The sequence below is a fragment of the Dasypus novemcinctus genome, chromosome 23 (genome assembly GCF_030445035.2).
Source record: "Dasypus novemcinctus isolate mDasNov1 chromosome 23, mDasNov1.1.hap2, whole genome shotgun sequence".
NCBI classification, from domain to species: domain Eukaryota; kingdom Metazoa; phylum Chordata; class Mammalia; order Cingulata; family Dasypodidae; genus Dasypus; species Dasypus novemcinctus.
The window spans coordinates 9259275-9275740 of NC_080695.1; the positions used below are offsets into that span (position 1 = coordinate 9259275).

The following is a 16466-nucleotide window of genomic DNA, read 5'->3' on the forward strand; positions in this document are numbered from 1 at the left end:
ACGAAGCCCCCATGCAGTTCTGCGCGCAGCCCAGCAGGCGTGTGGGTGGAGGGGGTCGGAATGGAGCTCCAGGAGCTGCAGTGCAGGCACCAGCGGCCCCGGGGGCTGCAGTCAGGGGCAGGGGGAGTGGCCTGCAGCGGGAGGGCAGGAGGCTCTGGGGGAAGCGTGAGGCAGCGGGAGGTCGCAGCCTGTGCATCGGGCCTGGGCCTGTGTGTGGGCAGGGCCTCGGGGAGTGGGCAGGTGGGGCTCTGGCCCTCGGTGGGGACTCGGGGAAGGCCTGGGGCCCACGACCCCAGGGCAAAATCAGGGAGCCGCCACTGTTTCGGTGGAAAGCAGCTGAGCAGCGTGCCCCTCGGGGCGCCTCGCCCCAGGAGCCGCAGGGAGGGCCAGCAGGTTCCCAGCTGCACGCAGGCAGAGACCCCCACCCCGCTCGCCTCCCGGGCCCATCCTGGGCTGCGTTTCCCAGCCTCCTTTGCGGCTCACGTCATCATGACCGCGGCGTGGACAGAACGGGGCGTCCCTGCCCAGCGGGGTGGAGCGTGGGCGGCCTTTCCCACGCTGTTCTCCACATGCACTGAGTCCTCAGAGGTGGCACCCAGAGCCCAAGGGCACCACGGGGCACGAGCGCAGGCCGGCCCCACCCCAGCCCGTGTAGTCGCACTGCGAATGCACACTCTGCCCGGAGCACGTAGCTCCGGAAAAGCCCTTCTCCTGTAAGGTCCGAGAGCAAAGTCCGCTGCAGAGGTGAGCAGCCACCAAGAGGTGTGCCCCTGCTGGCTGGCAGGCAGGGGACAGAGAAGCCCCTGGGCTGGGCCGCGCCCGGTTGGACCTTCCCGGGCCCCCACTTCTCCCAGCCCCTAGCCCCCAGGGGGGCGGTGCTGCCCCTCGCCCGGGCCCTGCCGGAGGTTCTAACTACTCGCCCGGCTTCCCCACTGATGGGAGCTGAGGCCCGGCTTGCCCCGTCCAGGCCCAGCCATCCCGTCGCGGTGGGGAGCGCCGTCGGGGCTCAGGGCCCACGGCCGAAGGCCAGAAGCGCAGAAGCTCAGAGCTGCTGCCTTGGACGCGACAGCTCTGGGCGGTGAGGGCCCTGACAGGCTTGTGGGCTCAGGGCTTTAGGCTTCAGTGGCTTGGGTGGCCTTTGGGCTGGTTCTGGTGCGGGTGAAAGACAGCGAAGTGTCTCCCTAAAAGCAAAGAGCTGGTTGTCGAGCCTGGGCTCCTCCTTCCTTGTGAAGTGGCCGGGCTTAATCCCGTTGGCTGGAAAGAACACCAAGTTTCCAGCTGTTTCAGCTCCCCCTGCTGACGAGCAGAGCGGAGCCCAGAGCCACTGTGTGGCTTTAGAAGGCGCGGAGCTGTGCTCCTTGGGAGCAGGTTTGCAGAGGGAGCGAGAGGCGGCTGGGGCAGTGGGCACAGCCGGTCTGCGAGGCTTGCGGCCCCCGTGCCGCCCTCCCCGCATCTCCTGATGACAGCGGGACACGCGGTAAGGAGGTGTGTCGGCCGGCGCCTGGCCTGCTGACGCTGCCCGCAGTGGTGCAGCGGCAGGCCCTGGACCGGCGTCTGAGCCGCCTCCGCGGACGTGTGCCACTTACTGGGGTGCTGAAAATGATGCCTCCATCACCCCCAGATCCCGAGGCAGAAGCTTGAGTGCCAGGCTTGTCTCCTGGTCTTCCATTCCTCACAACCAACCAGTCGCCACATGTAGTTGGTTCCACGTCCATCTTTGTCACTTCTCTCCTTTGTCGCTGCCCTGCCCCTTGTCCAGGCCCCCATCTGTGGCCTCTGTCTTGCTCGGCTCCTCCATGGTCTTCCTGCTTGCAGGCTGGGTCTTCACACCCCGTCCACGCTCTAGCTACAGCCAAACCATCGTTCTGATGTACAACTTTGCATTACTCTCCTCTTTAAAACCTGTCATCTCTAAATCAATTCAGTCCCTGCATGGGCTCTGTTCCACCCCAGGCATGGCTGAGAGCCCCTCTTCCTCGACCCCCATCCTCCAGCACAGGGCTGATCCTACAGGGTGTAATTCCCCACTTCCCTGCCTGTGGCCTGCTCTGGACTGTGTGCCATGAAGGCAAGTGTCCTGGAGTCCCATCCCAGGGCATGCAGGCCGCCCACAGTAAGCCAGCACCTTGCACTGTGTTGGCATAGAACAAGCGTGCAAAATTACAGAGTGCGCTCCCCTCACTCGTGGAGCAAGAGGCCAGAAGACCAGGCCTCAGCTAAGGAGCAGGCTCTGGAGACAGGGAGGCCTGGGCTCCACTTCCCACAGGAAGCCACGTTTAGCCTGCCTGAGCCTCAGCTTTCTTCTGTAAAACAGGAGTAACAACCCAGCCCTGCTGTAAGGCTTGCTGTAGGGTTGCAGCCTAGACGTTCAACCTGAGCCCTCTCTTTTCCCTTCTGTAGCAGGTTGATATTATTGATGAATTCCAAAAAGAAATTTTAGACTATGTGTGGAAACTGTTCTTTTCCTTGGGCCTAATCAGAGTGTATTGGATTCAGAGGTTTTATTTTTTCTTAATTACATAATGATTAAGGCTTTGATTGGGCTGTGTCATTAGGATGTTGAGTCCCCGCCCCTTGGTGGGAGAGTCTTACAGAGAAACTGCCCCACAGAGAAGGGAGGTGGGAGTTTTGAGCTGGAGCCCAGGAAGTAAGCACACAGAGGAGCATGGTTGTGAGGAGTGAGAGAAGCCCCGGGAAGAAAGACAAGCCGTTCGCCTGAGAGTTTGCAGCTACAGAGACCAGAGAGAGGCAAGATCCAGGAAGAGAGGAGCCCAGGAAGCCTGAGCCCATGCTGGCATCGGCAGCCATCTGCCCCAACATGTGGCAGTAGACGTAGGTGAGGGAAGTAACTTATGCTTTATGGCCTGGTAACTGTAAGCTCCTGCCCCAAATAAGACCCTTTATAAAAGCCCACCGCTTTCTGGTGTTTTGTATCAGCACCCCTGTGGCTGACTGGTCTACCTCCCATGGAGTCAGGTCAGGGAGGAAGCCATGCTCCTCCATCAGGGTGGCCCCGGTCATCTCCACCCAGCTCTCTTGTCCACAGCTGAGACATGATGGCACCTCTGCCTTCTCTGAGAAACATCCCCCTGCAGAAAGAAAACAGCTGCCGCTCCGTCAAAGTCTCACAGCCAAGCATGGCCAGTGCTGTGCCACGAAACCCAAATCCACAGTGTCTCTGAGGCTTACAGGCACACAGAGCACCCAGACAGGCTCGGGTGTGCTTTCCACTGAGATTAAAATTCTCTACGCATTCATCATTTGGTTCTGTGCTGGCCTGGCTAATTCCCCCTGGCCTGTTTGCACATTGATTTTTCAAGTGATTTTCCCTTGGCCCATGAGCCTCAATTGGCGAGCACCAGGGGCTGACCAAGCACAAGTAGCTCCTGGCATTTAGGTGTGGGGGGAGCAAAAAAAATGGGAGGGAGCCCCCGCTCCCCAGCCCCTGCCTGCAATTCCCTTTCTCATGGTTCTCAGGTGGGGCTCAGAAGCCACCTTCATTTTTCAGGTAGGAAAAACCGAAGTACAGAAGTGCTCCGAGGCTGGTCCAGGAGTGCCTGGCCAGGCAGCCTTCCAGAACACACAGGCGTGGCCACTTCTTCCGAGGCGGCTCCTTTTCTATCAGAGAATACAGCCCTCTGGCATCAGAAGCTGAGCCAATAGCAGAGGGTGTCAAGGATGTGGGAGATCAGTGGCTTGAACCCACCCGTGCTCTGTTGCCAGCGCCATGGTCCTCGCGGACTTACAGCCTTGAAACCTCATGTGGCTCCAGTGCCTGCACAACAGCACAGAAACACCCGGTGCAGCCCCAGCCTCCTCCCGTGTGACTCTCACAGGGTTTCCATAGCAATCGACCTGTGTGGGGCACTGCTGGGGTTAAATGGCTTGGACCAGAACCAGGGGCTTTGAGGCCCATTCCCGGGCTCTTTATATGACAAAACCAGCTCTCCCCCTCCAGCCCTACTCTGGTTCCTTGCTGTATTGCCTCAGCAGGTTCTGCAAACTAGGCCCACAGACTGAATCTGGCCCCTTGCCTGTGTTTGCCAATAAAGTTTTATTGGAACACAACCTTGCCCATTTGTTCTCATATTGTCTGTGTCTACTTTTGCCCTTTGATGAGAGTTGAGTGGTTGCAACAGAGACTGTATGTACCTCAAAGTCTAAGATATTTATGGCCAGCCCTTTCCCAATATCTGCCCGAGAGAAATAGCTTGGGCATTAGAGTCAGGCAGATCCAAGTTCAAATCTAGCCCAAATCTTGTCCTTTCTAAGATATAAACTGAGAATGAAATATTTTTCCTACAGCTTGAGTTTTGCAAACTCAAACTGGATATGATGCAATTAATTAACTCCAGACTGTGAATTGTGTTATGGAGACTGCTCTGGGTATTAATACAAATGCGATCTGTCAGAATCCAGATCCTGCTGCAATGGGGAACTCACTCTACAGGCAAGAAAGAAAAAGCAAAGAAAATAGTTGCCAGCAACAGAGCTGGTTGGGGTGGTTTTAACTTTGCTTTTCCTAACGGGGTGATCACAGCAATTGAGCTGAGAAGAATGTGTGCTGATGATGGTGCTGGTGATGAAAGAAAAACAAATATCTAGAAGAAATAAAGTGCTTGGTTTGTGGAGCATCTTTAGGGTTCATGGAGCTAACCTTTATAACCGAAATATTTGCACAAAAAGTAAGTTTGCTATTCTGTGTCTGACCCTCTCTGGCCTCCACCTCCTTCCTTTTCCTATTGAAACACAATTTTGGAAAATGCCCAGTTTCTCAGGTTGGCAGCAGTCGTACCACAGCAGATCAAACATGTGCCTGCCCTCAGCTGTGAGCGCCGGGTGCTCACATCCACACCTTTGCTGCTTGCAGGTCCCTCACCTGGAGCCCTCGTCCCTTCTCTCCTCACCTGTACATTTGCTCCATCAGAACCCTGAGCCCTCTCGTTGACTCACTCTTGCCCATGTTCTCCAGGCACCTGTAATCAGAGTCACTCAAATTAACCTTGGTGCTCGGGAGAGTTCTGTGATTCTCATCAACACATCTGCCAAGAACAAAGACCAGGAGTCTAATCCCGGGGAGCAGCCAGAAGCTGAAGTCAGTGGAGCCCAGAAGAGAACGGAGAAGAGGCCACATGCCCACTGCCGTGTGACGGCAAAGCCAGGGACCCGGCGCTCAGGCAGCCGTCCCCAGAACGCCACGGTCTCAGGGAGAAGGCATCGCCTTGCTGACACCTGGGTTTTGGTCTTTTCCTAGACTCAAGACCTTTGGGAAATCTGCATCAGTAGTGGAGAGCAGTGAAATACCCAGCTGAGAAAAAGGAAAATCTACTTTCTGCTTCAATTTTTCATTCCCTGCCTGGGAGCTTTGTTTTTACCGTTTATTCAATCATCTCCCTAATCCAAAGACTTCAAAAGCCTCTTCAACACAACTTTTTTTACGATTCAGTCTAGTTAAAATAGTCTTCAAAAGTGCCCCCTGTAAGGGCTCTGTGGTTAGGGCAAGTTGGAACAATTACATTCAAATATCAGCAGGACTGAAGTGGGGAGGGGAGGCCGAGACAGTCCTGGCAAAGACTCCTGCCGGGTGGTAGTGGCCTGGCCCAGGGCCGATCCTGGGCCGCACGTGGTCCCTCCTTAAAGGAGCAGGAGCTCGAAGAATAAGCCAAGTCTGCGCTTTCCATGGCCTGTAAAGAGCGCTGCAAAAGCAGCCGCCGTCTGGAGACTCTCAGGCTCATGGAAAGACTGAGCACACCAGGGCCGCCAAAGGCCGCCCAGAGGTGCAGCGCGGGTGTCCCGGTGGCATGCACCCTGACGGCACGGTATTGGGGCGTTGCCTCAGAAACGCTTTGTTCGGTTTTCCCCCCAGTGGCTAAGCTGAGAGACCAAGCAATGTGCCCAGAGCCGCACAGACTGAGCCCGGGGCCGGAAACATGGAGTCTGGGGCTCTCCCCATTGCCCTCCTCAACGGTTCTATGCTCTGGAGCACACATCATTTTTTTTTTAAATTATTTTATTCCCCTCCCCCTTGTGGCTTGCTTGCTGTCTGCTCTCTGTGTCCATCCGCTGTGTGTCTGTATTTTTTTATTTATCCCACCCGACCTTTGCGGTGCTTGTGGGCCGGGCAGCTCTCAGTGGCGTGAGGGCGAGCCTGCCTTCACAAGGAGGCCCCAGGATGCAAACCCAGGGCCTCCCATATGGTAGGCGGGAGCCCAACTGATGGAGCCACAGCCACTTCTCCTACATCATTGGTTTTTCAAAAAATAATTATTGATTTTATTTTTCCAAACAAACCCTGCCCCTTCCTGATCCCTGAGTAGCTGCCTATCCACTTCCTGTCCCTGCGAATGTGTCCTTTCAGTCATCTTGTCTGTGACATCATACACTTCCTGTCGGGGCCCTGCTTGTTCACTGTGCAGTGGGTTTTCAGGGTTCTCCCACGTTGCAGCATGTCTAATGACTTCTGTCCTTCTGCGGCCAAGCCAGCTTCCCTTGTGCCCTAGACCCCTGCATTTGTCCCCCCATTCGTGGTGGACGCTTGGGTTCTGTGCACCTTTTGGCTGTGGCGAATAACGCTGCCATAAACATCGTTGGCCAAGCATCTGTTTGAGACTCTGCTTAACTCTCCTCGGGCATATTCCTACAAATGGGACTACTGGGTAATTCCATAGTCATGGTAATTCCATATTTAACTTTTTGGGGAACTGCCATATTCCTTTCCACCAACAAGGCACCAGACTTTCAATTTCTCCGCATCCTCTCCAACACTTAATTTTCTCATTGATGTTTTTGAAAACAGCTTTTGCTTATTAAGCCTCTTTCGAGTTGTTTTTGGTTCGGGATCAGCAGATGAAGTTAAGTAGGAGGACAGACTGGGTGATGTGGAGCGCAGAGGAAGAGCCGGCGCAGGAAGCGGGGCGAGCTATGGTGGGCTGGGGCGGCTCGGGGAGGCCGCCCTGCCCGCCCCTGGGAGCTCTGCTTGGAGGGCGTCTTGGGAGTCAGCCTGCCGCTCCCTGCCCGGGCCCACAAACAAGCCTGAATGCCCCGCCCCCCGCCAGCTGCGTGACCCGGGCCTTGGTTTCCTCACCTGCGTCGAGGGGCCGGTGAGCGCCCATAAAGCTGTGAGGAGTGCACGAGCGAGCACCGGTGGAGCCCTCGGGGCGCTGCGGCAGGCGGAAGCCCCCCAGGGTCCTCGTCCTTGCTGTTCGCGTCCCCCCAGTGAATCGCCACAATTCCAGGGCCAAGGTCGTAGGTACTGCGGCCGCTCGCTTTTGCTCTGATGTCCTGCAGGTTTCTGGAGAGGAGGGGACCTAAAAAGGTGAGCACGGTGCGCGTGACACCTCCATCGTGTCCGTCACACGCTTATAAATGTGATATCCCTCTTTGAATCGTCTGTCGTAGGCGCTTCTAGAAGTTACTTTGTGATATCGACTGGAGCCCTCACTGTGGACCAGGGCTTGGCTGGCCTGGGGCGGCGGAGGCCTGCTGGCCAGGATCTCCTATTCCACGCCGCAGGGTTCAGAACGCCAAAACCGCACTGGCCTGGACACGAAGGCCTCTGGTTTCCTGGATGGGGATGGCCGGTTGAGCTTCTGCTCCACCTCTACCTCCCTGTGCGCCTGCCTGGGGTCATGGCTCTTCCCCAGCTGAGGTGAAGCAATAGCCTGCATTCCCACCTCCTTTGTGTCAAGAAGGCCCCGGAGGCTAAATGAGTACCCAGAGCTCGGCTCCAGTCCTCCCTGCGCAGGAGAGATGTGTTGGCAAAGTTTGCTGAGAAAGGAGATTACATCAGAGGATTTGATTTCCTATTTACTTCCATAGGAAAGCAGATTGTTTGACCAAAAGTTGATGTCAGTACAGCAAACTTATGAATGTATAATTTTCTTTAAAATCTCATGTCAAGAAATACTCATTTCATTATATTGAAACATTAACAATGATCCTCAGACTCTGAGTTAAAACTTGCTCTATGCAAATCAGAACTCTCGGGGCTTAGCCAAACTGACAGCAGGAGCCTGGGCTGGTCTGGCACGTTCCAGGGCGACACCAGCAAGCGCATATGCCCGGCCTGGGTGCCCCACGGCCTGCCGGCGGCCAGCTCTCTCCTTCCCCAGCAGCTGCGCCTGGGTTCAGTCCTGGCCACGGCCCCGGGCGTGGTTCACAGATGCCCAAATTCTGGAATCCTGAGCCTGCCGCCAGGGGCAAGGTGCTGCCTGGCAGGCTGTCCTCCAGGGCTTCGATGGCTCCCGGGCAAAATGGCAGGAACAGGCAGGCCAGGCCAAGCAGCCGGGTCTGGAGGTGGCATCATCCACTGTGGCAGGAAACCTCCAGAGAAAGCTCAGCTTCACCCTGTCCTTTCCATCTCACCTTTAAGTGCTGTTTGTAGGCGATCGCTATATCAGCAAAGGCCAGAGGTGGCCAAGCGAAGACGGGCTTTAGAAATAACACCAAGCATTGTGCAAAGCGTTCCAAGGTGAAGCTTGTGTTCCCTGCACATCAGAGTTAAGGTGAGAGAACAAAGAGACAGCGGCTCGTCAGGTGCCCCGTCAGACTGCAGAGCGAGCACACTTTGTCAGCAGCAAGAGTTGTACTTGGGACAGTAGGCAGCAGCACTTTCCCCAGGGGGGAAAGCCAGCAGCTCTAGGAGCCAAAAAATGTCTCAGACCTGACAAGCTCTGCTCAGTGCTTACATATTTCTCTTCTCTCTGCTTGTGTCATCCTCAGAATATTCTTTGTGGCATAAAAGTGCCATGCAGCAGCTGGGCTGGTGGGGATACACGAGCCCTTCTATCGGGGCACAGCTGCGCTGCTCCCCTGGGCCTGAAATCGGGGCTGAAGTGTGCCTGCCGCAGCATCAACCCCAGCAAGGAAGCCAGGGGCGCCCTGAATTCCTGGGGCACTGCCGGGAGCACATGGATTTCACAGATCCCGGGGAATTCCCAGTCTGGAGCGTGCCTTTCTCATGGGGCAGCGGGTTCAGCCGAGGCTTTGGAAGGGAGGCCTGGGGGCATGGGAATGGGGGAGCCACCCACGACGGTCTCAGCCGGCGACCATGCTAGCTCTTCTGCCTTTCACGTTTTAATTGTACAACAGAAATTTTGCAATAGAGTTGCCGATGGCAAACATGCAAAAGACATTAACTTTATTTATGTTTTGGATTATTAATGCGGCTGTTAAAATTCCTCCAGTTAGTTTTGATTGAATTGTTTTTCTGTGTGATCCTGTTGTTTAATGGAGCGGTAAATAAGAATTTCTGATAATGCGGCCGAGCATCTGTCACAACAACCTGGTGTGGGCTGTTAACATTTCCATTAACGGCATGGTGGGCAGCGCTAATACGGAAGCCACGCAGTTAGAACAAGATAAACAGCGGCGGCAGGCCGAGTGGGCGTTAATTACTGTTTTATTCCACACTGGGGAAGGGCCAGACGGGCCAGGTACAGAGGAAGGTCATTCTCCCTCTCCCCGTGGCCTTGGGCAGTGCCTCCACCGAGGCCACACAAGCAGACCCAGTGCAAGGGCCCCCCGGCCAGGCTGCGGGAGGGGCGGGCGCAGGTACCTGCCCCCTGGCGGGCCTGGGGAGGCGGGGCCAGGCCTCCAGGCAGCTCTGGAGCCCCGGGGTCTAGCCCAGCCAGGAGGGGCCCCCAGGGCAGGGGACAGGCAGGCGTGAGCGAGCACAGGGCGGGGAATTCAGCAGCCACGTGAAGCCGGCAGACGTGGAGGACGAGCGCGCTTGGCATGGACACGCGTGTCCTTTGGGCCGTGCACCTTGTCACGGGGACTGAGCCATGAGGCCTCACTCCTGGACCTGTGACCAGATGGACCGCGGGGTTGGAAGGGGTCCCACCTCTCCGAGCGGGGGCAGCACCCGGCTCTGCAGCATGGCGAACCGTGTCCCCGTGCCTGGAGCGCGCTCTGCGTCTCCAGGCTGAGGCCGGGTACCGAGCCCGTGGGGGATGGCCCCAGCGGGGATGCCGGCTCCACCCCCGGTACCCCCAAGCACGGACCTTCTCCCGCCACGTTGCCGTGAGAGCTGGGGATCCCTTGTGCGTGTCCCTGCTCTGCCGTCACGGTAGCTCTAGACCGCGCTTTGTGTTTTCATCAAGAAGCGCGTGTTTTAGTCTGTCGTGCACTGGTTTTTTGAATACTGTCCCAGGTGTATCTCGATTTAATCAGTTTTCTTCGGAATCCTGTATGTTTGTTTTCTGCACTTAAAAATGTAATTCTGAGAAAGGTTTGCAGACTGCCCTGGCCTGAGAAGGCTGAGAGCCCCTGAGGGGAGCCGGGCCATTCGCCCCGATGGGAGTCAGCACCGGGCAGGTGCGCCCACAGTGGCCCTGCGTGGGCCTGGGAGGGGGCAGCCCGTGGCGTGCTGCCGACGGCCCCGCGGTCACCCTCCTGTGTGCTGTCTGTCCCCAGCTCCGGCCAAGGCGCCCCAGAACGTGCAGGCGACACCCCTGACGGCCAGCCAGCTGGAGGTCACCTGGGACCCGCCGCCCCCAGAGAGCCAGAACGGGAACATCCAGGGCTACAAGGCAAGGCTGCCCACCCGGGGCCACTCCGCCAGCCTGGGTGGCCGAATCCCTGGGAGCCCCAGGAGCCCCGCGACCCGGCCCCTGCCCTGGGCTCTGGTGCCCCCGTTTCCCATCAGCCTCCCTGGGGAGAGCGGGGTGGGGGCCGGGCGGCTGGGGCGGACTCAGCCACACCTGTCTACTGGCCGCCGAAGGTGAGAACCAGGGCTGGGCCCCCGGGCAGCGGGCGGCTTCCCCGTGCGGCGGAACCCAGGCTGGGAGACCTCAGCTCGTCCAGGACCCCGGGGCCGCCCCCTCCTCACGCCGCCTCGGCAGGGCCAGGAACCCTGTCTTCTCCTGCCCCCGCTCGGGACTCTCCACTGCCTGGGCCTGCAGTAAGAGCAAAGGGAACAGGTTTTCTGTCCCTGCTCTGCCCTCGAGTCACTGCTGGACCCTGGGCGAGCCCCTCGGTTCAACAGGTCTGGGGTGGGCCCAAGAAATTGCATTTCTGCCAGTGCCCAGGTGGCGGGGTTCCTGGGAACCAGACTTTGAGAACCACGGCACTAAAAGTTATGCTCCCACATTATCAACCACGTGCCGATAAAAGCAAGTGGGAGGAAAGCAAAGCAGCAGGTGGTGCCAAGCCGAGCATCCGCTCTGGACGGAAGCGGCAGAGCTGGTGCCTCCCGAGGCAGGTCGCCCGCCACAGGGCCCGCCCCTGCCTGGAGAGGTTGGGCGCCCTGGCCGAAAGCGTCCTGGGAAGACACCCGGCCTCTGCCCCGTGGGAACGCCCCCGCCCTCCGCCTCCAGAATCAGGGTCCCTGTCCAGTCCGCCTGCGTCGTAGTTGATCAGCCGCGGATACTGTGGGCGGCCCCCGCTCCTGACGCTGCACCAATTAAATGTCCACTTAGAAATGGTTTTTGTAGTGCTTTCTGAATATTAATACCTTCCTCATGGCAGGGCCTTTACAATGATTAATGAGGCCGTGGAAAGCAGAGTTCCTGAGCTCTGGGCTTGGAGGCAAGAGCTATTTATGTATGTCCAAAATATGTTTTCCAGTTCCCTTAGTGACAAAGACTTGAACTTGGGCATTGCTCTCGTTAGTGAGGCCTGTGTAAGCAGAGGGTCTTACTGTCAGTTCGACGGGCAGCGCTTTGACTGCATCTTGCAGGTGGAGAGGCGCCGCGCTCACCTGCCGGCCCCTGTCAGCTCCTGCCCCCGTGCCCGCACGCGCTAGACACCGGCCCCGCCCCGACGCCTCGGCGCTTTCGGGTGCGCGCGTCGAGGCTCGCCCGGCTTAGGGCAGGGCTCCTCGGCCAGCTGCCTGTGGAGCCACCTCTTCCAACCTGCATCCTGCGTATCAAGCCACCCGCGAGTACCCGGAAGCCAGAAAAGGCCAGCGGGACCCTAGAGAAATGCGGGGCCTTCCCACAGGGCGAGCCCTAGTGGTTCTTCTCCACGTGAATTTTTAGGTTAATTTCAAGGCATTATGCCACGTGGGTTGAAAACTTTGATGTCTGCTGCAAAAAAATGTGGAAGCATGTAGAAGTGAGGGGACTAGCTCTGTTCCCAGGTCAGAGAGGGCGAGGACGCTGTGTGCCCCCCACTGGCTCCAGAAACTGTGGGAAGGGGCAGAGACCCAGAGAAAGGCACCCCCAGGCTCAGTTCTGTGGGGGTGGCCTCCCAGGACCTGTCCCCAAGCCCGTCCTGGACGGTATTTTGTGCCACTGGCAGTGCCCTCGTTCTAGACAAGCTAATCGCCGGCCCCCAGAGAGCACTGGCAGTCTGGGAGTCCCCCACCCCGGCCCCGGGAGCCCACAGAGCAGGGGGCTCTTCTCCAGCCTCCACAGCTGAGCAGGGCGTGAGCCCCCAGCCCGCTGGCCCTGCCACGTCCTGGTCTAGCGCTCTGTGGCCGCTCCTGGGAGGCTTCAGGGCGGGAGAGGGGAGCCAGCCCCCACGCGGGCCCCAGCCTCTCCCTCTCTACCAGATTTACTACTGGGAGGCGGACGGCCAGAACGAAACCGAGAAAACCAAGGTCCTGTTCCTGCCCGAGACCACGGTGAAGCTGAAGAACCTGACCTGCCACACCCCGTACCTGGTCAGCATATCCGCCTTCAACGCCGCCGGGGATGGGCCCCGCAGCGCGCCCAGGCAGGGCCGGACGCTGCAGGCTGGTAGGCACCCGGGCCTCGGGGCACGCGTCTGAGGGCAGCAGCCCTGTCACCCCGAGCAGTGTCCCCTGACCCTCCCGCAGCACTGACCGCCCCGCCCTCCGTCTCCACCACCCGCTGGTCTGCTTCTCTGACATGAACCGCGTGTGTCACCCAGGAGCTCCGGGTGGTCGGGGAGCGCTGGGCAGGGGCCAAGGGCAGGGGCTTGGGTGGTCAGGGAGCCCTGGGCAGGGGCCAAGGGCAGGGGCTCTGGGCTGGGAGCACTGGGCGGGCCAGGTGGGTAACGCTGGGCAGTCAGGCTGTGCCCAGCCTGGTGGGTGCCAAATGGGAAACTCCTTTGGGCAAGGCATGTTTCTCCCAGAGCCCTGGGGGAGGCCCCTGGTGCACGGAGGCCAGGCCACACCACGGGAACACTGGCCGCCGTCTTCCCACCTGCCGAGGCCTTTACCGGCCCGAGGTGGCAGGCCAGGCACCCCAGCACACCCGTGGTTCCGGGAGGTTCTGGGAGGTTCTGGGAGGTTCCGGGCAGTTCCCGGCAGCCCCTGAGGAGAGGCAGCTGGGAGCTCTGAGGCTGGGAAAGTGGGGCTCAGGAGCCCATGGGGCAGAAGTCCCACCCCACTCAGGGCTCCCTGACATCCTGGGGGTTCAGGCCACCGGCACCCCACTGAGGTCACCATCAGCTCCCCCGTTCCCAAGAGATGACCAAGACCTGAGAGGGGATGGCTCTGGCCGGCAGCACCCACAGCTGTCCTGGCAGACCTGGGGGCACAGGCAGGTCATGGCTGAAGGGCCGGAGGGAGAGCAGCGGGTACTCCTGGGCTACAAGGGGCATGGGGCAAGGAGACCGTTGTCTAGATGGGACAGCAGGCAGGCACACCCACCCACCCCAAGCCGGAGAGGGGTGCTGGGCCCTGGGTTGTATCCTGCCAGGAACCTCTTTCTAACACAGGACGCCCTCCTGCACCTTGCGCCCCCAGGCCAGTGGGACCCTGAGACTCCAGGTACAGGGCCAGGTGTCCTCGGGGACTTCCAGGCCCCGCCAGAGAGGAGAGGGAGAGAGGCCAGGAAAGGCCCTCGCCCAGCAAATCGCCACCTGCCCCAGCAGGACAGGGACAGATGCCCCTGGAATCCTCCAGCAGTCGCCAGCAAATGAGGCTCTGGGCGCTTCGTTTTCTGTTTGCATCCGTGATTCATTTTTATGCCTTTATCGTTCCTTCTTTGGAGCTCCCCTGTGTTTAAACGCATTTCCTCGCTCTTCTCCGGAAGGTCTGTGTGTCTGATGACTCACAGGAAGTCTGGGCTGATCAAGCTCCTTTCGCCCTGTGGTGTGTAGACTCACTGAGTTAGAAATGACGTTTAATAACACCCCTTATTCAGCACGCAGGCACAGACATGTACACACAGCCCTGTGTGAGGAGCTTTGCTGAAAACCTCTTCGTGTCCATTTCCTCCAGCTCCTGGTGTCCCCAGCTTTCTGGCCTTCTCAGAAATCACCTCCACCACGCTCAACGTGTCGTGGGGCGAGCCGGTGGCGGCCAACGGTATCCTGCAGGGCTACCGAGTGGTGTACGAGCCCCTGGCACCGGTCCAAGGTAAGAGGGCACACCCGTGGGCGGGCGGGCCTCGCACCCCCTAGTCTGCAGGGGAGCCCCCTCATCCTCTGGGCTGCATCTTCAGGCCGGAGCCTGCAGCCCAGGAGGTGCAGGGGTGGAGCTGGAAGCAGGGCTCCAGGGCAGGGCTTTCTCTGCAGGACTGAGCCTGCAGCCCACGGCCTGTGCTCTACCCCCAGGACCCCCGGTGCTCCTCCGCAGAGCCTGGTCTGGTGGAGACCGCAGGGGTTCCACGTGCTGGAGCCACGTAAGGGAATGGGGCTGCCTCCTGTACTCTAGAAGAGGACGTGGAGCCTAGCAGTCTTAGATGATTCTCAGTGGCTACCTTTGATCTGCTCATTTGCTCAACAAATATTTAAGCACCTGCTATGTGCCCAGGACTGTTCTGGACGCTGGAATCTATGGCTGCAGGAAAGCAAGATTCCTTGCTTTCCTGAATCCAATGAGTGTCTTTTCCAGTAGGGAGAGAGACAACACACAAATAAAAGGAGGTCAGTGCTGTGGAGGAAAGAGCTTAGAGTAGCCCAAGACTGTTGGGGTAGCAAGGAAACGTGAGTGACAGAAAGAGCCCAGCCGCACAAAAATCTGAAGGAAGGCCTTTCTACAGAAGCACAGTGAGTGCAAAGGCCCTGGGGTGGGCAGGGGTCGGGGTTATTCCAGGGGCTGGAGCTTCATGAGTGAGGACGAGAGAAGTACAAGGTATCTTCATGTGCTGGGCTGGGCCAGATCATGCAGGGCCTCCTTGAATTCTACTCTAGCAGGAAATCAGAGCGAGAGGATTCCTTCTGCACATTTATTTGTGTGTTGTCTCTCTCCCTACTGGAAAAGAAACTCATTGGATTCAGGAAAGCAAGAAATCTTGCTTTCCTTGCTTTCCTGGGCCGTCCCAGTAAGGCCTTCGTAGTAGGACTGAGGCCATCCTAGTTGCTCGGCCACACCCTAACTGCAGTAGCCTCATCGAAAGGTCCTATTTACGGGGGTTCCCGCCCACAGGAGTGGAGTAAGTTGAAGAACAGGTTTTTTCTGGGGCCCAGAGCTCCAAGTGACAGAGAGCAGAACGGTTGCCCAGAGTCTGTGACCCCCAACGTCCTTCCATCTGGAAAGCAGGCCTGTTCAACTCGCTGTGCTAAGGCAGAGCCCACACCCATCCTCTGGCCAGGCCCCTGACCAGTGCAGGGAGCACCAAGTCACCCGGAGCCCTGAGTCCCCGGAGCACTGAGCCCCTGAGCACCAAGCTATCTGGAGCACTGAGCCACCCACAAAACTGAGTCACCGGGAGCACTGAGCCCCCAGAGCACTGAGAACCCCTTAGAGGACTGAGCCCCCAGAGCACCGAGCCACCTGCAGCACCGAGACACCCACACTCCCAAGTCACCTGGAGCACTGAGCCACCCATAGCACCGAGCCACCCACAGCCCCACACCACCTGGAGCACCCTAGTCATCATCTTGGGAATCCGATTTTATGGCAGGCTATTTTTAACTCTTTACCAAATGCTTAAGAGGTAGTATTTTATGCAAGTGCATCCTGAGGCTTGGAGTACAGGGCACAGTTTTAAAAATGGATTTAAATTCTGACTTCAAATGGGGGAGGCCAGACTAGCTCTACCTCCTAGTGTGTGAAAATTCACCAAATCTGTACACAGGTTGATTTTTGCTCTGGGGAGAAGGAATGAATTTTAACAAAAAGGATTGCTTTCCAGAACAAGTTTGCACCCAACAGGATCCAGTTTGATTGCTGATGACAACCATTGTGTGGGTAATTGTCAGCTCTGAAATCCCTTTCTTGAGCAATGGAAGAATAGGGTGACACTCTCTGGGCAGAAATAGTCCCATCTTTCTATAGAGAAACCCAAATTTAGAGGGTCACACAAAAGCAGCCAAAAAAACTGAAATATTTTGAAGAGAACAATGTAGTGGAATAAATGTTTTATAAGAGGCATAATACAAAAACAGTGAATCAGTTCAAAGGTATTTTGAAGACCTTTAGGATTAAAGAACTTGACTTTGATCTTTGGAAGGTGGATCTGCTTTGTAGTAAGAAGGCACTTTGCTCAGTTTTTTCTAAATCAAGACTTCTGCAGTATGGAAGATGTGACCAGCACTGCTCGATTCTCCTGTGCTGTGGGCTAGCTGTCCACGGAGCTTGAGCTGTTCACAGAGCTGTCCACAGAGCT

The 16466-nt window shown here is 57.7% G+C and overlaps 1 protein-coding gene across 5 annotated transcripts in view; it reads left to right on the plus strand.

Annotated features, from left to right (window-relative positions):
* The window catches only part of SDK1 (sidekick cell adhesion molecule 1), a 917480-nt gene that overhangs the window by 860785 nt on the left and 40229 nt on the right, over window positions 1–16466 (plus strand). For all 5 annotated transcript variants that reach the window (XM_058285708.1, XM_058285711.2, XM_058285709.2 and 2 more), the window contains 3 exons: window positions 10417–10532; window positions 12497–12683; window positions 14135–14272. In XM_058285708.1, coding sequence (XP_058141691.1) covers window positions 10417–10532; window positions 12497–12683; window positions 14135–14272 — 441 coding nt within the window. The remainder of the gene's footprint in view (window positions 1–10416; window positions 10533–12496; window positions 12684–14134; window positions 14273–16466) is intronic.